The 22,247-nt window shown below is 38.2% G+C and overlaps 1 protein-coding gene across 1 annotated transcript in view; it reads right to left on the reverse strand.

Moving 5' to 3' along the window:
• The window catches only part of LOC145358503 (protein unc-13 homolog A-like), a 367,395-nt gene that overhangs the window by 25,548 nt on the left and 319,600 nt on the right, over positions 1-22,247 (reverse strand). Inside the window, exons 31-39 of the mRNA XM_080212618.1 lie at positions 21,343-21,486; positions 20,014-20,091; positions 16,170-16,247; positions 12,285-12,373; positions 11,484-11,636; positions 9,398-9,521; positions 8,437-8,442; positions 358-387; positions 153-209 (exon numbers count right to left, since the gene is read on the reverse strand). Of these exons, the coding sequence (XP_080068744.1) occupies positions 153-209; positions 358-387; positions 8,437-8,442; positions 9,398-9,521; positions 11,484-11,636; positions 12,285-12,373; positions 16,170-16,247; positions 20,014-20,091; positions 21,343-21,486 (759 nt within the window). The remainder of the gene's footprint in view (positions 1-152; positions 210-357; positions 388-8,436; positions 8,443-9,397; positions 9,522-11,483; positions 11,637-12,284; positions 12,374-16,169; positions 16,248-20,013; positions 20,092-21,342; positions 21,487-22,247) is intronic.

Genomic DNA, 22,247 nt, shown 5'->3' on the forward strand with positions numbered 1-22,247 from the left:
ATTGTCCTTGCCCAACATGTTATTTTGTACGATGGGCTGGAATTAAAATGTTCACTGAGCAACAGGAATTCTGCTGCAGAAGACACTTCACTATATAGATGATTGCATGTTACAGGAGTAATGATGTGGATTAAGATGCATTACACACCTACCTTTAGCTTGGAAAGCTGTCCCAGTTCTTTTGCAGCATTGAAAATGAGCTGCGTGCCCTTTGGTACAGAAAAGATGAAAAGAAAAATGAATGCCGAAACTCAGCTAAAATAGCAGTTTATAAAAACAACGGTTACAATCTAGCACTGCACAAAACATTTTCAAAATACAGTCACAGACACATTCAACACCGAATTATTTTCTTACATCGCTGTGACAGACAAGCTTCACCCTTCCCTGAAAAGAGAGTATTTATTACTTTTCACATTGTTTATTACTTGAATGCAGAAACCTGTCAACACAAATTCACAGTGGCGGCCACATATTTAGGGAGAGAATTTAACAACATGACATAGTTAAATCATGGAAATTTACCTGAAAATACAGATATGCAGAGTTATTAAATTCAAATTGGAGATCAGTTCTCATGTTTGTGAGGTACAAAACATAGCAGATGGTAAGATTATAATGTATAAAACTTCAATTGTATTTTGAGACTTCAGTTACTGTTCAGATCAACTAATAAAATTATACAATGCAACTCGTGCAATGGGCTTGTGTAAAGTGAAGCTACATAGGCCTGAAGTCTGCAGTTGTAATAATGATGAAATTGTTAGCATTCTTTATTGTAACTGTGAAACTGACAGCAACTTCTGGCATCTAGTAAAAAGCGGAAATCCAGAAGTTGCTGCCAGTGATTTCCTGCTCTGCCACAGGATATGCTATAGAAGTCCCCAAAGATGGGGATCTTTTGAAATCATGTACCACAAACCTTTATTCTTGTGAATAGTCTCACTGTAAAAGCCCTTGGTAAAACTCTTCCCTGTTGAATGAGGTGCAGCTATGTATTTAAACACTAAGCAGTACTGAGCAACCTTTCTGACCCAGAAAATGAATTTTATTTTTGTGAAATGTCAAATTTCTGCTTAATTATAAAAATTCTACATGTTTTAGTACAATTTTTAAGGTTCTTATTTCAGCATCCACTATAATCCCAATAAAATGATAATTCCTAGTTGGCTGCCAGTGAGAATTCTTCAATGCTTACTCTACTTGATGGCATCACTTTTGCTGGACAAACAGATATCCTTTATAATTGGTGCCAGAAACAGCTTTCTTTGAGGTCAGTGATGAGTGCGCTGCTTTGTCACTCACCTCAACATCTGGGCCACAGTGCTTACAGTGGAAAATCTTTGAATAGCGATCTGATTAAGATTACAACCAAGCAGTTGGCTAAACTGTCCTTGTTTAAACCACAATGGACACAACTGTCATAAAGTGATCAGCTGTTTGCCTGCTGGCAAGAATCTGATGACACTTGATAAAAATGATTTTCCCTTCCAATCGAAGTCACTTTTTTTTGGCCCAAAGTAGATTATCTTCATATGCGTCACAAATGCGTGTTTTTCGCTGTCGATTTAAGTAGGATTTAAACAAAGATAAGTGTTTTGAATTGTTAATGAGCACATAATTGTAGTTGCAAAACTTCCTGTGATCAACCCTAACCAAATGTGTTTCTTATTGTGAATGTCTGGAAACTAGTAATTTGTGTGAACCTTCTGAGACAAAATAAATGTTCTCTGTTTAAATTTAAATTTGTCTTGCATATTATTTCCCCACTTTGTATGAAGTGGTTGTATTTTTTGGAATAAATCCCTATTAAATGTTCACTATATTTAGGATAGTTGTAGGTATATTCATGTTAATAATTTAACATATATCATTATTTGCTTGTTTTAGAAAGGGTAAGGAGATAAATGGCCCAACACCTCATAAAATAGCAGACAAGGAATATCACAGTGCGTTAAGCTTTTTCTTGTTATACATGACCCATTTCTGGGTGAGAGTCATGGACGGTTTGTAATGTTCTTGTTCGATAAATGATATTACCAATAAAAGAATAAAAAATAATTGTCTTGTAACATTAATTGTTTCTTGTTTGTATTGTGGTCTTCAAGGTGACAATGTTGAAAATGCCACATTTTTTTCCATTTTACTCAAATGGTAATGTTCAGAAAACCTTTTCAGAGCCTATAATGATCAACTCAAGTTTATGATGAAAAAGGTGTTGAACATGGTTTTTAAAGATATAATGCAATCCATATAAAAGCTCTATTTCAGTCAGATCATTTCAGTTCGTTTTTTAATGGAAGACATGACCTTCTCTACATTATCTTCTCTGTATGTCTCAAACAAGATCTTTTTAAAAACACTGCAAACTACTTGAGTGATAACTATTTCCTACGTTTTATTCAAATAGGAACATTTCTGACACATCACAAATTTGAGACTGATTTTACAATTGTATAGTGTATTAGCATATAAAACTATACAGCCTATTGTATCTGTGCCACTCTATGCTTCACAATCCAAATTATACTAACCCTGCTTTCAGCCCAACAGCAGCAGGTTGGTTGTGCATTCTGCAATTTAAACTTGTTAATACTCTAGCTCTCCCCTGCCAGTATGGGGCGGGATGGATGGTGATTTAAAATCTTCTTTACACCCCAAAGAGTTTGCTAAATTTAACTAATCGTTAACTAACTTACCTTGCGAGTCTTTCCCAATAATTCTACTCTCCACTAAAGATGGAAACATTGGAAGCAGAACCTTTGCTAACTGTAGGTGTCTTCCAGGGCACATCGCACTAAGTCCCAATGAATTACTTTGAGTTACATTATTTTTTTCAGCAACCAATTACTCAAGTTTTCTGTGACAATTGATCCATATGATTCTCTAGTATTCATACATTCTTTTTGACACCAGATCAGGAAGTCACCTTGCCACCATCTTCTCAAGGGCAATAAACTCTTCTTTGCCTGCGAATCCCACGTCTCATGAAAAACAGTGTAAAATATTTATTAACTAATTCCATCACCCCATGAGCTCCTGATCTCAGTTTAACTATTCGTATATGTTATGTAAACCTTTTAGGTTATATCCAATAACTATTTTTCATATTCTCCTCTAGTCTCCCTTTTCATCTCCATGCTACACTTTCTATATTTCTTATTAAGAAATAACTTTATTTAATACAACACTTTTCACATTCTTAGGATATCCCAGAGTGCTTCTCTGCCAACCAAGTCATTTTAAATATTGCTACTGCTATTATGTAGGCAAATATTTCAGTCAATTAACACATGGTAATGTCACAATAACATAATTCAGGCTGATGATGAAAAAACCTGCTCTAGTAATGTTGAGTGATGAATAAATTTTGTCTAGCATACTAGGAAAACTTCTTCAAATAGCACCATAAAATCTTTCATGCAGGTAGACAGGGTCTTAATTTGAAGAGCTAGCTTTAATGCAGTCTGTCATGGCAGGAAACATGGTGGCTGACTCACCATGAGATCCACATCAGTCTCCCAGCAGCAAAAACCTCCCCCAAGTAAGTTGGAATGTGAAACAAGCTGATACAGAATTCCTGACCGCTGGTTGTGGGATGTCAATTATGCCAATAATAGGACAATAAAGCTCATTGTAATTTAGTGCAAAGCCCCACAGATTTCCAATGCCCTCAGATTGCTGCCCAGCAAACCCACCGACCACTGGCGGGGTGGTGGGGTGGGGAGGGGGGTGAGATCCCTTGCTATAACACACTCCATGCCTGATCGAGAGACCCACTATCAGGCAGGAGGGTGGTTCCTGAAAGCCAACCCTTCCAACCCCCCCCTCCCAAAACTCTCACTCCATGATAAGAACATAAGAAATAGGAGCAGGAGTAGGCCATCTAGCCCTTCGAGCCTGCCCCGCCATTCAATAAGATCATGGCTGATCTGTTGTAGCTCAGTTCCACTTTCCCGCCCTCTCCCCATAACCCTTAATCCCCTCTCTTATCAAGAACCCATCAACCCGCTTCTTAAAAATATTTAGCGAGGCAGCCTCCACCACTTCAACGGGCAGAGAATTCCAGAGATTCACCACCCTTTGAGTGAAGAAGTTCCTCCTCAACTCCGTTCTAAACCGCCTCCCCTTTATCTTGAGGCTGTGCCCCCTAGTCCTAGTGTCTTTTTTGAGCGGGAAGAGTCTCTCCACCTCTATCCTATCCATCCCATTCATCATCTTATACGTCTCAATGAGATCTCCCCTCATTCTTCTAAACTCTAACGAGTACAAGCCTAGTTTATTCAGCCTCTCCTCATAGCTCAATCCCCTCAACTCCGGTATCAGCCTAGTAAACCTCCTCTGCACTCCCTCCAGGGCCAAAATATCCTTGCGCAGGTGCGGCGCCCAAAACTGCACACAGTACTCCAGCTGCGGCCTCACCAATGCCCTATACAGCTGCAGCAAGACCTCCCTACTTTTATATTCAATCCCCCTCGCTATGAAGGCCAGCATCCCATTCGCCTTCCTGACCACCTGCTGCACCTGCAAGCTGGGTTTTTGCGACTCATGCACAAGGACCCCGAGGTCCCTCTGCACCGTCGCCTGCTGCAGTTTTTCGCCACGTAAGTAATAGTCCTTCCTACCTCCCTATTCCATCTTCACTGGAATCCCACCATAATCCTGGGCCTTTGGTGAATACAGTGTAATTAGCAATTGCTGCCTCCCGTTGGTGCTGGTGGCATATGGAGCTGCTGGCTTCTGCTTGGCAGGCAGCTCTCAGCAGGCAGGACTATCACTGGTAACCTCAATCATGGGGAAGGATGGCAATGAATGATGGCCACTTAAATGCCCTTGGAACTGATGGAGGCTCCCTGCTGATTTTCTGACTGGTGGGTGAGACCCCTGTAAGCCCAACAGAAGAATCCTGGCCAAAGTCTCATTTGAAAGACCTATTACTGCAATGAAATGCCAACCTAGGACATATGCTCAAGTCTCTGGAGTGCTCTTGAACACTGAGTCTACATTTGAAAGGGAAGAACACCAACACTCAGCCAAGACTGATATTTGTTAGTTCCAATACTGTTATGTCTTTTTCAAGTTTGCTTTAATAGCGTATCCACTGGAATAATGATAATACCTTCCCAAATCATTCCATGTATAGCCATTAATTGTACATATGACTAAAATCCAATCAGGACAAAGCTTAATCTCATGTTTTTGGAAGCATTGGTTAGATGTAATGATCTAATACAATCCAATTGTTATCCCTGATCAAAAGCAAAACAATAAGCTTTGTAACTTTTATTTGCAGTATAGAAAATATGTTCTGTTAAAGATTTATTGTCTTTTGATTAAGCTTTGTTCCTGAAGGATAAAGATTTTTAAAAATTAGTAAGACATCATTATGTGGAAATACACATAAAACACTCCCATAAAGTCTGTTAGACGGCTTTGGGCCTAAAGTTTTCATAGTTTTAACTGTTTAGCTGGAGTATTTTCATAATTTACTGTGATTTGGGAAAAATGAAACAAACTCAAATCCAAAACTTCCCTCCCAAAAAAACTCAGCAAGCTACACAGCAAGACAATAAAGCAAAGCTCCTATGACCTTCCTGTATTTAATTTGGCAAAACCTCCAAATGGTGTGTTTAGATTTCTTTACAGACTCTCTGCCAGCAAGCTTCAGAAGAAACCAAATATTTGTTTCAAGTGCCTGATTCTGCCTGTGAAATTACACACAGCGTCATCTTTAACCCTGCAGACAATATAATGGTCAATCAAAATCTACACTGCCAAAAAGCTTCTAAAGCCTGAATCTCCCACAGCTGTCTAACATTTTTTCTTATTAGCCATAGTGAAGATAAATTACTGGTAATTCATAGGGACAATTTATCATCTGGATTTTGCTACAATATTAAGTGAGTTTATTAGCACTTATTATGATGACAGCAATTCTGGCATCCAAGCCTGCCCAGTTAAACATAGAAATCCAACACGAAGTTGCTATCAGAAATACCCCAATCCTCTTAAGGGTGCATTGTTCCAATCTATGTCAATATGATTCAGCATTGAAATCAGTGTAACATGTGAACTTGCAATACTTATTAGTTCTGCAATTAAAGACAATGGAAAAAGTTAAGACTGGTGCATTTAGGACTTAATTAGTTCTAAGGAGTAACCGCTGAACGACCTCTGTGGCCCTGAAAACCTAATTTTTGCAGATGCAGAATCACATTCCCTCAGGAAAACAAATGGTGCAGATTTTAAAGAATAAATAACTTTTGAAAACCTTTTCTGTTTATCTCTCATCATTAACCCCATCTGTATTTCCCTTTTTTTTGCTTTCACTACATCATTTAAATCTTCTTTATACTTCCTATATTGTTCTTTCTGGTTAGGACTCTTCCTATGTTATCCTTGCTGATTTGGGCTCTGTGCTCTGAGTGAGGGTATTTTAATTACTGTTGCTTGCTGTTTTCACAGATGCTGCAGATTCCATGTAAAAGATGCCGCACTGGAAAACACCCCGGATTATGAGAAATCTTGGAATAAAGTCTGTGGGCCGTTGTCAATGAGCTGAATGGTGAGTGCTGTTCTTCGCCACTAAGAGCAAATTCCAGACCTGTGTCACATTCTTTAATACAACATATAAATATTACTACTAGAGGTTATAGGCTCTTGTAAGAATTCTTGCAAGTTAACTCTTTCTCTTTTAGAGATAATATGCTGGGAGGAATGAATAGCCTGTGTCTCTCCAGCATCTCCCTGCCCACTGTCTATAACATTTCGTAATTAGCAATTTTTATGCAGTTTTTCACAGCTGGATTGGATCTGGTAACACATTTTCTCCTTTTCCAGGGTTAAGCGTCATGTGAAACGCACTTTATCAAGCAGTCTGGATCAGAAATGCTGACATTTCCCCAATTTAAATTTGTATAAATCTACACAAAAGCTTAACATCAAATTCTGCCTGATAGTGTGAAATGCAATGTGATAAATTTATTTTCCATTGTGACAACACATTATGTGTACGAGGGGTAATTCCTCCTAAAAGGCCTTGGCCTTTATTAGTGATATTCATTATTGAGTTAAAGATTGTAATATTAAGTTTAGAAATAATTAATATTAATCAGTCTTTGTTAAGGCTAATTTGCTTGAAAGGCAGATCTGGCCAATTCAGGCTTTATAAGCTTTTTGCCCAAGTTAGAATTGGATAACTGAGATACATTAATTTGAACATAATATTCAACAATGTGTCATCACATTTCTCAGAAATTTAAGTTGTTCTTGTTGTTCCTGTTACAGTCTACTTATATTCAGTTAGAAGATGCTTTAAAAAAATATAGGCACCACAGGTTCTGCACCACAAATGGGCAGCCTATGAAAATTACGCTTAAAAATAAATGAAAAAAAGAGTCAAACATTAGTAAAATCTCCAGCAAAAGGTGCATTTATGTTTAGATTGAATTTGTATACCCAAATGGCTGTACATGTATGCGTGCTGATATTGGATTTCCCCTTTGATTTTAGCATCAAAATTTGAATTTACTGTTCATGGTGTTTGCTTGATGTAACATTTTTACAGATTATTTCTGATGGTCTTATTTTGAGTTTACTATGCATCCTTCCAGTGTCAAATAGCTTACATATGCTTACCACCAAAACTAACACATGATAAATGATCACTTGTCAGAGAGCTACTAGAGTCTGCAGAATTGTACTTCATCAGGCGAGGGTAGTAAAATGCGGTGGGAGAGAGGATAGACGGTGCTTTTCAACTACATCAGGTCGAGATTCCTATCCTGATGACTACATTAGGAAAATTATAATTGTATTTATTTCTAATCAGAGATAATATTCTAATGTTTCAACAGTTACCATTCACTATCAATAATCAAAGCAGCTAAGAGCACAATGTCATATTTGAACTAGTTGAGAAGACAATTTTGTAATATTGCAACACTTATCACTGTCAGCAGATCTTATTATGAACAATGAACAAAACACAACTGCAGATGCATTTCAGCATGGTATCTTTGATTGGGTATCTCTTGCAAAAAGGGAATCAGCCAACAGGTTTAAAACACATATACTGCAGCTGTTAATTCAACAGTGGTAGCAACTGATACACGTAATAACATTTCAACAAAGACAAGCAGTTAGCTTTTACTTAGATGGGCATTTCCGTGATATGCACATCCAGCATTGAGCTGTAAACATACAACACACTTCTAACAGACTTTTTAAACCCAGAAGGAGCAAACATTCAATTGACAAAACAAGGGAAATTTCAGGTATGGGAGCCTAGCAGAGGTAGTTATTAGTAACCAGAGTCAGCCATGTGCATCAGCTTGTGGCAGCATACACTGACGAGCGCAGCCACACACAACAATACTGGCTGATTCTACTGAACGCACAGCAGACAGACAGACAGACACATAGTGCTGTACTTACAATCATCTGCCATTATCAGAGAGCAGGATAATTAAAGAAAATGATCAATCAGACCAGCATATTACTTTCCAATTTTCAAATCACTTGATTTTACAATGTTGTTCATGAAAACTATTCAACACTCAAGACCTTTGGTTAAATTTAACCAACATGCAAACTCAGATCTGAAGGTTTTAATTATTAAAAAGACTGCAAAACATTGTCAATAGAGACCAGTGATATGCATTTGGATTTTCAAAAAAACTTTTGCTCTTTCAAACATTGTTTAATTAAAATTGGATTTACACAAAATAAAAAAAAACTTTGCATCAATTCTGAACAAAATTTTAAATTTCTTAATGCAAAAGATTCAAAGGACTTCATAGATATCAAACTATTGACAACTAAGCAATTGATATTAACATTTTTGCACAATCCTTTTTGTTTGTAACGAAGGATATATTTAGTTACAATATATATACAAGCGAGTGTTTAACACCATCAGGATATCTAGTGGAAATTAACTTAGATTTGCAATGGTTCTCTTCACTCCTTTACCCATGCTAAACTCATGAGAAATAGCTTTACTTTGGTCACACTAGTTGCATTAGTCAGCAAAAGCACTGCTTACGATGATTGGAACAGAATGCATTCTTTAAGTATTGACACTGATTGTGCCTCAATTCAGCTTGTGCACTACAGCAGGCAACCCAATCCATAGTGAGTTTTTGCTTTATATACATTTTATTATTAATTTACTGCAACTTCTTCATAACATTAAGAATAAACTGAATTTGTTATTACAAAGTATGGAGATTATAATCAATATAAGCTATATATTTTAGAATCAACATGATTGGTTGCTTCATCCTTCTACAGACGGAATGGATCAATCTGATATTTGCTCTGTTCTGCTACATCAATTTGCTGAGTAGTATATTAAAGCAAAAATATGGATTCAAATTCAGAACTTGCTACTCACCGTTTGATCTGTTAAAGGTGGTAAGACAATGGTCTTTTCCATTGTGTTCATTACAATCTTCCATAATTCTTTTAGGACACGCTTCAACACGGTTTTCTCACAGATCTTTGCAAAGAGTGTCAAACTGAAAAAAGGAAGAAAACTTGCACAAACATTCAAACTAGCAACTGTTACAGCTTGCACTCATTTAGGCCTGCTTAGAAAAATAGTCCAAAATACTTCAAAGAGGTAGGTTTTAAGGTGTGTCAAAGAGTTGGCGAGAGATACATAGAAGCAGACTGGTTTACTGATGGAATTTCAGGACTAAAAGTCTAGGCAGTCGAAGGTATGGCCACCAGTGGTTCAGTGATGTAAAGCAATATCTTGCAGGAGGCCAGAGGAAGAGTTCAGAGATCTTGTAGGGTTATAGAGCTGGAGGAGGTGACATGAGTATGAGGGAATTTGAAGAAAACAGTAAGAACTTTAATTCTGAGACACTGCCAGACCTCAAGCCAATGAAGGTCAGTGAACAGACAAGTGATGTTAGAATAGTGAATAATGTCAATTAGCATACGGGCAGAAGAAATATGGACGCGATTAAGTTTATAGGGGGTTATAGACAGGCAATTACAAGAGAGTCTGGAAATAATAAACTTGTTAATGGGCTGAGATAGATGGAAACATGTAATATTAGAGAGATGGAAGTAGGTAATCTTGGTGATAGAGATTATGGGGGTCAAATTGCCTTTGCAACTAGAGAATAATAGTTTCCTTAAAGAAAAAACCATATTAAGTTTATTTAATCCTCTAATTGTTATAAATAAATAAAGAACTTGCTTTTATATAACAACTTTCATAAACTTGGGACATCCAAAGCAATTTTTCCCAATTAATTTTTTTTTTGGTGTAGCCTCTTGTGTAACATAAAATGCGACAGTCGATTTGTGCACAGCAAAGCTCATAAGTAGTATGACAATAATGATCAGAACATCTTTTTTAGTGATGTTGGGTGAAGGATTAGTATTGACAATGTTGCTTTTTAAAATAGTATAATGGGGTCTTTAATTCTTACCTGAGGGCCACATGATTCGTCGGTTTAATATCTCATCCAAAAGAGGTATTTTCAACAGTGCAGTATTCTTTCAGTACTGCACTGGAGTGTCAACCTACATTTTGTACTCAAAACTTTTGAGTGGGATTCTCTGACTCAGAAGTGACAATGCTTTCAACTATCAATTACGGGTGGCATAGTGGCACAGTGGTTAGTACTGCTGCATCACAGCACCAGGGACCTGGGTTCGATTCTTAACTTGGGTGACTGTCTGTGTGGAGCTAGCACGTTCTCCCTGGTCTGCATGGGTTTCCTCCAGGTGCTTTGGTTCCCTCACACAGTCCAAAAATGTGCGGGTTAGGTAAATTGGCCATACTAAATTGCCCCTTAGTGTCGGGGGGCTAGCTAGGGTAAATGCATGGGGTTATGGGGATAGGGCCTGGGTGGGATTGTGATTGGTGCAGACTAGATGGGCCGAATGGCCTCCTTCTGCACTGTAGGATTCTATGAGAACTGAGCCAGGGAAACATCTAATAGAATATGCTTCTGATGTATGTATTACTCAGGTACATAAGATATCTTTAAATACAATTGTAAACCAACCTTTTTTTCCCAGAGTCACCACATAAAAGCATTTTTCTGACTGGAAGGGTAAATGTAATGGAATTAATATCTTCCCCTGTATTGATATAACATTTTAACTGGAGTCAAAATAAATCCTTTTCATTCCATAATGATAGAGGGAAACCAAAGTTTCCTTCAATCTTAAATTAAATATAGATAATTTGTTTTGTAATGCTAATGGACATGGCTAGGTATCATGACTACATAACAACATGGTGCAACATGTTAATTTGACCTTTGATAATAGTGTAAAATTGGCAACTTTAGCTTGTCCTACCTAACTTTCATTTCCATTGACTTTGTCAACACAAAAATTGGGCCTTTCATATGTACGGTGATTTTGAAAGCAGATGAATAGGATTCAACTCTTAAAGAGTCAATAATGTGCTCAACAAATGTTCTAATTTCAATATGTAGAAAACTCTGACTAACTTGCTATCCAGGAGGTCCATGAGTGGTTGGAGAACATTGTCAGCATCCTGAGCCACGCTGTTACAAGTGCTGGCAGGGACATTTCCTGTTCCTTTCACCTGGCTGAGAATATCTCCCATCTGCTTCACACATTCCTCAATGTGAGGCTGAAAACTGAAAAGTACCAGAGAGAATCAAGCACGACATAAATAAATCATCATTTAAAACAAGCCAAACTAAAGCTGTAAAACAGAGTACATTAAGCTTTGGTGTCTTTCATGATATGTAATTAATTGTATTTGCAATAGTTAAACTGCAAACAAAACATTAAATATAATGGGCAGAATCTTCTGGCCGATCATGCTAGTGGGATTCTCTAGTCCCATTACCATGAACGGAGATTTGACTGAGCGCTAAATTCTCCGTCCTCACTTGCAGTGGCAATGAGGCATGAATGGTTGGAAGATTCTGCCCAATATATTTATAATAATTTTAATTAAAATAAGTGAGAATTTCCTACCCCAATGAAATTGTTATTAAACTCTCTGGACTTAATGCTGGTTATAAAAACAAATTTTCAAAGCGATCATATAAAAATCATTATTGCTGCATATTGTATTGTTTAGCCCTAGTACAGCTTTTTGTTGTAAGAGTTATTAGAGTACCAGTTTGATAAACTATCAAATATATGCTAGGTTTGGTGTGAAACTCTTGGTTTTGAAACTAATTATTTAAAACAATCTTCATCCAATTAAAGGTGGTCAATGCATAACTGTATTGAATTGCAGATTTTAAATATTACAAATTTGTTGAAATTCTTACCTTAATGCAAACACCCTGCTGAGATCATCCAACACGTTATTGAGTTTTATTTGTAGCTCTTTTAAAATGTCACTGGCCTCAGCATTCAACTGAAAATGCAAGCAAGTATTCACTGTACATACTATCATTATTCAGAAAACCACTAGCCAAGCTGAACACAATGGAGGGGAGTGCAAATGAGGGGAGAATTAAAAAAAAGATGCAAGGAAAAAGCGAAATGTGTCAAATTGTTTATTTCTGTTCAATCTTTTCTTGCATGCTCATATCTTTTTTCGTAATTGCACAATTGAAGCATAGACTGGTAAATCAATGAGAAATCCTAAAGCTGAAGTACTGCCTTGGACTGTTTGTAAAGTCAGAGTGTACAATTTATCTCCATAAACAGGATGGGAACCACTAAATAATACATTTCAATGCTCCTCTTGAATGACAGACTAATACCATAGGTTAGAATTAAAAAAAAGACCCTGCTCCTCAAGATGCAACTCTTGACATATGTGAGCAGTCCAATTCAGAAGCAACTGGCTGTGTCTGATGCTTTCTTAGTACAGGTTAACGATGAAGAATAACTGGCCTAGAAGGAGACAGTATTTATTTTTTATGTAACAAAGTAGAACCAAACTCTAAAGCTTCCATAAAATTTTCTGTTTCTATTCCAAGATTAACAATACACAAGGACAAGTTCACAAGAATTTTAAGTTTCATAACAATAGCCCAAATCTTTCAATCTCCATTGTCAGAGATCAGATGTATGGCTGAAGATGTGCACCAGGACCCCTGTGGAAGTCCTGGTGTGCTAACCTATGTGGGAAATACCCAACAAGTCTCAATTTCTGATGAGCAATTTCCTGGCTCCCCAGGAGCCTCTGGAAGATGGATCTGGAGACAGATCACAATACTCATCTTAGAAGTTACCTAGGAAATGTTAGACAGAGTAAAACCTATTTTTTCATCTGAGTAACTGCACAGCTAAGTCCCCCATCACTCCCTGACCCACCAACTACTCTTTGGCCCAGCTAACTACACCTCAGACCTATGCTCCCAATATAGCCCAACTACCGTCGACCACCTCCCACAAAATGAACCAATCCCACGACCAAACTACCAATCAGACCAGACTACCCACCTGCCACCTCACCACTCCGCTACCTTACCCACTTACACTAAAATTAATTTACTAACATTGAAACTGGACCTTTAAACATACCATATGGCTATTAGTGACATAAAAATAGGGCGTGTTCAGAATTCCTCCTAACTCTACTGTCGCTCCAATGGGGTTCCCCAAGGGACGCTGCACTGCACATTTCTGTGGAAGCTGGACTTGGGAGGTCCTGCTAGAAATGTACAGTATTGAGGAAATTTTCCATTGCAGCAGCATTTGTTGCTGCTTGGAAGATCAGGGCATTATATTTGGTTAAAACACTATTTGTTTATAAGCTGGAATCCAAACATCTTTTTTGAACAGAAGACAATACATGAAAATAAATTAGATTAAAATAAGCAAAACGGGTGAAAGTCTCTCAATCTTTGACAGTGACCCTACAGTTTTGCCAATATAATGCCGAAATGTTAGGGAAAATCTGTGCTTTAGTGCATCATGCCACATAAGCATTGCTATTGCACAAACATAAGCTTCCTTGCATGCAATCCCCATCAAAGTTCCTCAAGATACATTTCTGTAGCGTAATTATTCAAGCAGAGGTAAGTTTTTGGAATAATGCCAGTCCTGCAAATGTGTTAACTTAGATCCCAAAAAAACCATGTGCAACTTTTCAGGCAAGTGTAAAAGTGGTGAGATGCAGAGGGCACCGACTTCACTTTTTGATTATAGGCTTCCTTCACATTTTGTAGTGAACGATACCTGCACTTCATTTTATTGTCATGCTTTCCATTTTGCTATGAAAATATATTTGAAAACACTGACTTCCTCCACCACCAACACTCGCACTCGGTTGACTTTGGACAAGGAGTGTTTTTCCATAGGCATGCCATCATAATAGAGGAGGAATTGCAGCAGCAGTGTGGCTAGGTCAGGAAAATTAGACAAAGGGCAGGGGTTCACTGGATATTGATTATATCATGTGAACAGATCATTTTAGTTTAAAAAGACCTTTCTGAGCAGTGACGCAATAGCAGCTGTGCCTCTGCATGGGTGTTACTGAACATCATTGCCAATTTCAGCATGGAGATCCGCCAATTTTCTCCACAGTCAGAAGTGGTCTGCCTGTGGCAATTAAAAGTGGCAGCCGCTCGCAAATCTTATTGTTCTGAATCCTTCTACATTGCCAGTAGATATGTGTACAGCATTAATCAAGGAACATTCACAGTGTAGGGTGCCATGATGGCATGCATTTGGCATTGAAGATGCCAACCAAACAGCTACTGATGTGCATGAAAAGAAAAGGGAGACACTCCCATGTGACTCACCCAACTTTAATATAAATCAGTCAGTATTCTTATTTGCCACAAAGGCATAGAGGGCAGATTCTGCAAGACTTCGTTATAGATTGATGGACTATGGTGGCATTACTTTGGCTTTATCTTCTACACATGCTACCAGATGGTACTTCCTTGGTTCAACAATATCTTCCCAGGAAACATCCCCAAAGTGCAAAAGTATGCCAAATGAGGGCTCCCTTTCCATAAAGATTATTATAACCAAGTTTATAATGACTGCATTGTGTATTCTGAACAAAACATTACGTTATTTGTTTAAGAAATGTTCCTTTCTTTCTTATCAGTGTTGTTCTTTCTTTTGGCTCAATGCATTCTTGTCCTTATGCTGAGTTTAAGTGTTCCCTCAGCAGGAGAATTGGTTGGCCCTTTATACTATATAAAGAGGGTACTAGACTGAGATGGACCTTGACTTGTGGTAGCTGCTTCCCAAGAGGAAGCTTCAGTTAGCTGCATCTCTGCAGATTGCTCCTGGGCAGCTTCATGATGCATGAGCCACATAATAATTCAGGCATGTGCTGCTGTCCTCAGAGATGACAGTATCAGGCACAAGGAGAGTTTTCCTTCATTTTCAGCTTTTCTGATTTTATTTGAGGTCACCAGAAATGCTGGTTGATCATGCCTCTACCTCAGTGACTCATTCCTCTTCCAGTCCTGTTGCATTTAAGACTCTTGTCATACACATCTTCTCATCTGGTCTTAGGCTTCCTCTTCTACTTGAAGACTGTGCCAACTCCGTCACTGTCGCTGCCATTTCACTGGGATCTGAATCTGTGACGCCACTGATCTGCTGGATGGCTGGTCTAATGACAGCTTTGAGGTCTGTCCAGCCAAGGAATAACAGTGGTTGTAATCGAGGCAGTAATGAGCACAGTGCTCCATTCTGACCCCATTTGCCTCCTTTGCTACAGTTAATGCATCTATGTAGATGTAAGTATCCACTGTTTTCCAGCTATCATCTGGGGCTATGTTGGAGTGCATTGTTACCTTTAAAAATGAGAAGCCTTCATAGTTGCTGCTGCAAAAGAGAAATTTAAACTTAACCATGTTGTTGCCAAAATAGATATATTGGAGGTGCCATGGTGTCTGAGCAGAACTAAGGAGGAAAATACCTAAGGTACTGCCTTAAACGTCAGTACTATAGGGTTCTACGGAACACAGAAAGCTGTAGTATTGGCTCATTATGGCACTCAAATTTCTCGGACTTTTAGTTGCTCACATATGTTATACATGTGAATTATCCTAAAACAGCTGCTCATATGCAAATGATCTTATGAAGGCAATTTCTGTGCTGCTCCCTAGCTAGTGAATGACATTCTTTTCTGGCCCAATATGGTGCTATAGACATTAAAGAAATTTAGCAGTAAAAATAACATAATTCCATAAATGATTAACTTCAAAACATTTAAAAGTAAAAATGGAGCTTACATCTTTTCCTCCCATCGCTTCAAACATCTTTTCCAGTTGTACTCGAAGCTGCTGGATGTTGTTCATCAGAATACATGGCTACAAAGGATTTAACATGATATTGTTAGATTTTTTTTAATGCAGAGACAGACTCTTATTTTCAAGTGAAAAGAACTGTTAAAAAATGACATATCTATTAAAAAGGGTTGACAATCATTTAAAAATCACATAAGGTGCAAGCTGCTAAACTTAGTCACACAGGCAAAACTATCAAAAATCACAGGTCTCAATTAAAGTAGACCCAGATAAGAGTCAAGGACTATAAAACTTCAATGACAATGAGGCTTCACAAGCATACATACAAAATCTCCATAATCGAATTGTGTAGCTGCAGATTGTCAGGTCCATTCCAACACGGGACAATGGGACAGATAAGTCGCTATATCACTGGTTAGAAACATAGCTATCATAATTGTATCTGGAAGTTGATTGATAAGTAGAAAGAAATATGTGCTTGATGATATTATAATCAGGTGGAAATGCACAAGTTGTAATTGGACAACTATACCCTTATGTTGTGCAAGATGTAAACTGAATCGATAGTTGTAAGTGGATGTAGATAGCTTCTGTACAAATGTAGATCTTTGATTGGTATATGTATTTCTTGTAACTGGATCTTAATTATAACTGTCTGTACAATTCTTGAACCGAGGCTCTCCCTAATCTGCCACTAGTTGGAGCACTGGGGCCATCTATCACTATAGTTCTGAATAAAGGCCTTGTCTGGAACTCCAAGAGTCTGGTTTTCTCAAAAGTAAAGTACACTTTAGCTGAATAGCTGTATTTTTCCTCTAACATCTATATAAATAAGTGTGAAACTAAATATATTTTAAATGTTTACATAATTTCTAATTGCCATAATGACATTGGGAAGCATCTTAAAATTCTACTGAATTATATATTTTATAAATATAAAATGAACGTGCATTTTTGAAGGATTGAGCAATTATTGACTGAAGAATACTGACACTATTTAAAAGGAAATATCATGGGCAAATATTTCAAACAAAAAAAGGAAAATCTCAATTGTATAAAAATATAAACAACTATTTTCAGAGTAACATCACAAGACAAAAACATCAGTATAAAACATAAAGGGGCAATATTTTTTATACAGCTATAGCCACCCACAAGTAACTCCTGCACTACAATTAAACAATAAATTGAAGCCTGCATTCCTTTGTAATGTTTCTCATCTACATGTCTGTCTCAAGGGGCAATACAGATGTGATCTGTAGTCAAGAGCTAAATTTTGATTCCCTATTAAAACATGAGATGGCATGCAGCTGGAGACAGAAAAATGTACCATGCCTGACTAGATTCTCTTTAATTCATTCCAGGGTGCATAAAACATTTAGTGGAATTATACAGAGACACCAATTAATGAATCATGGATTTTGCATAGCCTTTTGCACAGCCTTTTGCACCTACCATTCTTGAAACAATATTTGATAGTTAAGCCTTCTGTATCTTTTAAAGAATTTACTACCCTTGCACAAAATGATTTGCAAGATAATTTTTAGCAAGTTTTTTCATATGTAGCAGAGAGGAGCTATGTGATAAAAGGTAGACCGATTAGGAGTATAGAAATACAGAGGGACCTGGGAGTGCAGGTTCACAAGTCTATGAAGGTGGCGACACAAGTAGAGAAGGTTGTGAGGAAAGCTTATGGAATGCTAGCCTTTATAGGAAGGGGTATAGAGTATAGGAGCTGCCGTCTAATGCTTCAGTTGTACAGAATGTTGGTTAGACCGCATTTGGAGTACTGCGTCCAGTTCTGGTCACCTTACTACCGGAAGGACGTGGAGACTCTGGAGAGGGTGCAGAGGAGGTTTACCAGGATGTTGCCTGGCATGGAAGGACTTAGTTACGAGGAAAGGTTGGAGAAACTGGGACTTTTCTCCTTGGAAAGACGGAGATTAAGGGGAGACATGATAGAGGTATATAAAATACTGAAGGGAATAGATAGAGTCAATAGTGATAGGCCGCTCCCTAGACTGGGGACAATTACGAGAGGTCATGATCTAAGGGTGAGGGGGGAGAAGTATAATTTGGATATGAGAGGAAGGTTCTTCACGCAGAGGGTCGTGGGGGTATGGAACGCGCTACCAAGTAAGGTGGTGGAGGCAGGCATGTTGGACTTGTTTAAGGTTTAAGAACAAAGAACAACACAGCACGGGAAACAGGCCCTTCGGCCCAACGAGCCCGCGCCGCCGTCCTACTATCTCAGTGACCTATTCATGATTTTAGTCTACGCCTAACGTGCGAGGATCAGGGAGGTCCAATTTAGGGACAATTTTAGTACCCAATCAATCAGCCTAATCAGTTTACTTAGACACATGAGCGAAACAAGGATGGAGGGTTATAGTAGGGGGTATTAAATAGGGTCAGAGCCTCGGGAGACACCGGAGATGTAGACTTACATGTTAACGTTTTTGTCTTTTTATTCCGCAGGTGGCGGTCCACCTTGTTGTCAAACAAGGGGCATGCAAACGGTGGGTCATGCATGGGCTGCTCTTGGAGGTCCCAGGAGTGGCCTAGTACTTCGTGTCGGTGTGTGTGCTTGATCCTGGACCAGTAGACGGGCGCCGCAACAGCTCAGTGACTAGCACTGCTAGCTGTGCAGATACATGGATTTGGGCCTGTGTCTGTGGGAGTTTGCGCATTCTCCCTGTGGTTGCGTGGGTTTCCTCCGGGCGCTCCGGTTTCCTCCCACACCCCAAAGATGTGCTCTTAGGCTGATTGGTATGCCAAATTGACACTATTCTCCCCTGAATCTGGCTAAGTTAGCGGTTCCACTCGCATACACGCTGGGCAGGGTAGGTGTAGGAGGATGCGGCGGCGCGGGCTCGTTGGGCCGAAGGGCCTGTTTCCCGTGCTGGGTTGTTCTTTGTAAACCAACAAGTGAAGAATGCAGAAGACATTCCTTGTTTTTCTTTTACGTTTTTGTGACAAAAGAGCAACACTGATTTTATTATTCCTCAGAACCTTTAATTGCCACAACATTTTCTGATTCGAGAAAATTAAGTCGAGATAACAGAATGGAGCCATTTTGGTGACTGGCAAATGAAAAAAAGGAAACTCAGATTTAAGTAGTACAAATGGTACTGTGAGACGTGAAAGAAAGAATGTTGCTAGGGTCCCACAAATAACAGATGTTTTAAACAAATGGCAGTGTGAGATGTATTATGTATGCTGATCAAAAAAAAATCAAGTCTTGTAAAAGGAACTATTTGTTCTACATGGAATAATAACAGATGTCATCTGCACCTACATATGGCAAGAGATAGAAGAAAAGACTGCTAATAGTGAAGAGCTTAAATAAAAACAGAAATGCTGGACGCAAAGAAAATATTTTTGTATGAACATAGAGCCATTCACAACTTCTAGGACATCGCAACAGGCTTTACAGCCAATTAAGTACTCTTGAATAGTAATCACTGTTACAATGTAGAAATTGCAGCACCAACTTGCACAAGGCAAGTTCCCACAAACAGAAATGTGATCACGTCCAAATGACCTGTGTCCAGTAATGTTGGTTGCAGAATAAATATTTGCCAGGCCATCCACAAATATGGTAATTTCAGACCGATTACTATCTGTAAAGAGAACATACAAGCCAACATTTTGGGTGAAAAACTCACCCTCGGTTCAAACAAAAGTTCTGCATTTAAACTATTTATCCACCCTTTCTCTTTATAGATGTTATCAGAATTGCTGTGTTTTACCAGCATTCTTGAATTTATTCTCTGATACTTGCAGGCTACAGTAAATATATTATCTATAATATGGAGGAATAGGTTACCACTTTCTCCTTCGAGCAGTATGATGCATAATCCTTAGCTATTATCTCAGCGTACTGCAGTAGCACATTGCTGATAGTCTGGAAAAGAAAATAATTTTATGAGCAACACAAGAGATTGCTTTTGTTAAAGCAACATAGAAAAAGGCAGAAGATGACAAATATTGAATTGTTGAGCCAGTGTGATTTATTCAATGTTTCTTAACATTTTCTTCTAATATCATGTCCAGTTCGAATTTTTGCTACAAGGATGTTTAAGTAGCTATATTGTAGAGCATATGTTCACGGCAGCAATCATTAATGAGAGTTTTATATCCTGTTCTTTGCACAAATGAAGTAGGGCAATGCTAGATCTCAGAAATAGCCCAGTGCTCTATTAGAGCGATCACTCTTTCTGGGTCCCACATTAATGAATTAAATCAAATATCACGGCTCTTCATCACGTTACCAGAAATAATGTCCCATGTTTCCCTATTTTTCTTCCACTTGTTTTGTGGCAGAGAACCATTTCACCAGCTTCCTTGTATGTATTTCCATTTCAGGAACTTTTACCTGGAAGTAATGGTAAATGTTGAATATGTTTGTCCACATTTGACAAATTTAACTGGTGGGCAAATAGGGAAAGTAAAATATCTGATATATTTCCCCATCATTAAAGACCTTGGCAATTCTGGTGTGTCAACATTTATCAGGCAGGACATGGTGAATAGTGACGTGGTTTGTGGTGGTGATTGATGGGGACAGATCTGCTTGTCAGGCCAAGTCCAATTCATTACAAGGTGATCAACTGCATTAGGTGAATAGCATTTTTTTAAAAAAATGGTTTTGTTATTGCAGCTATAGGAATCACTAATGTCTGACAGGAGGAATTACAACAATTTTCCTCTCAATCACCTCCTCCCAAGCCGTTCCTCCGACAATCTGAAGCAGAAGATTCAGTGGCACTAGAAGAATTGTCAGAAGGCCAATATGAACAAGAAAGTGACGTTGACCACAAAAGATCTGAGGATGAGTGTCACAGAGAGATGCAAAGCCTGCACTGTCATCAAACCAACAGAGCCCAAGAGCTATAGGCCTAAATTTTCCAGTCCTACCCATGTGGGAATCGTCACATTTGATGAACAAGCAAATGTCCCAAAATCCCACCCATAGTTACAAAATTTATGCCAATATGTTTCAAAGTTTTAGCAGGAGAGAGCAATTTCTGTCTTAGAATTTCTTGTCTGAAAGCATTTCAATTGACAATAAAGCTGAACTTTGACTCTAATGCAGGTTTTCATCCATTGGCCAGATGTCTTTGCATCCACATTCCTCGTAAATGCTAATTTTTACCTTGGCAAATCTTCTCATGTAATGTCCCACAATCAGAGGATCAGGGCACTCCAGCTTCTTAATGATTTCAAAACTCTGGTTCAATTGAGAGAACACATCCACCACGGAACACGAGAAGAGGGCATGCTCTGATGTTTGTTGGAACTGTGATTTAAAAAAAGATATGAAAATTAGCTTTGATTTTTATCTTGTTCTCAAACAAAGTAAGTGCAACTATAAGGAAGTGACAAGTATCATGTTTAAATAGAATATTTCAGTTTTAAGTCTCACATAAATGGTAGTTTTTTTTGTTGCTTCAGATGTTAATGGAGCACAAAATGAAAGACATTGAAATTGTCTCTCCTTTTTATTAAGGGACACAGTACAGCTTTGCAAGTTTACTTAAATCCAGTGCAAGAATGTTGTTTGCGCAATGCTTTATCAAATGTATACTACGATCTATTGCCTTTGGTACAAAATTTATTTATCCAAATAAATAAAAGTAAACCTGGTCTTTTCCTATACTGGTAAAATGTTTGTAAATCATGGGACAATATTTGGTCATCAGGCAATTTGCCAATTGGTGCAAATGACTAAACATTAAAAAAAATTGGGAAGATTTATTTGAGCAAGATTGTGGTAGAATAAAGCTCCATCCATGAGCGCTGCCATGGCAAGTGTCCAAATAAGGTAGTAATGAAGGAGTATTGACATACCCTGCTAGAAGTCCAAAAAAATGTAGCTAGATAGATCCCAATAAATTTGCTGGGGTCTGTTGCATATTTGTTGAATGCTTCATTAGGAGGAGTGTATTATTAGCTGCAGCATGTTCACAGTTATGGAACTGGGGATATGCTATGCTTCAGATCTAAATTTAATGTATTCTCTTGATATGTGATTAAGGCTGCTACTGAAAGTGATATATT

The sequence above is a fragment of the Carcharhinus amblyrhynchos genome, chromosome 26, assembly GCF_965287045.1.
Source record: "Carcharhinus amblyrhynchos chromosome 26, sCarAmb.v2.hapA, whole genome shotgun sequence".
Classification (NCBI taxonomy): Eukaryota; Metazoa; Chordata; class Chondrichthyes; order Carcharhiniformes; family Carcharhinidae; genus Carcharhinus; species Carcharhinus amblyrhynchos.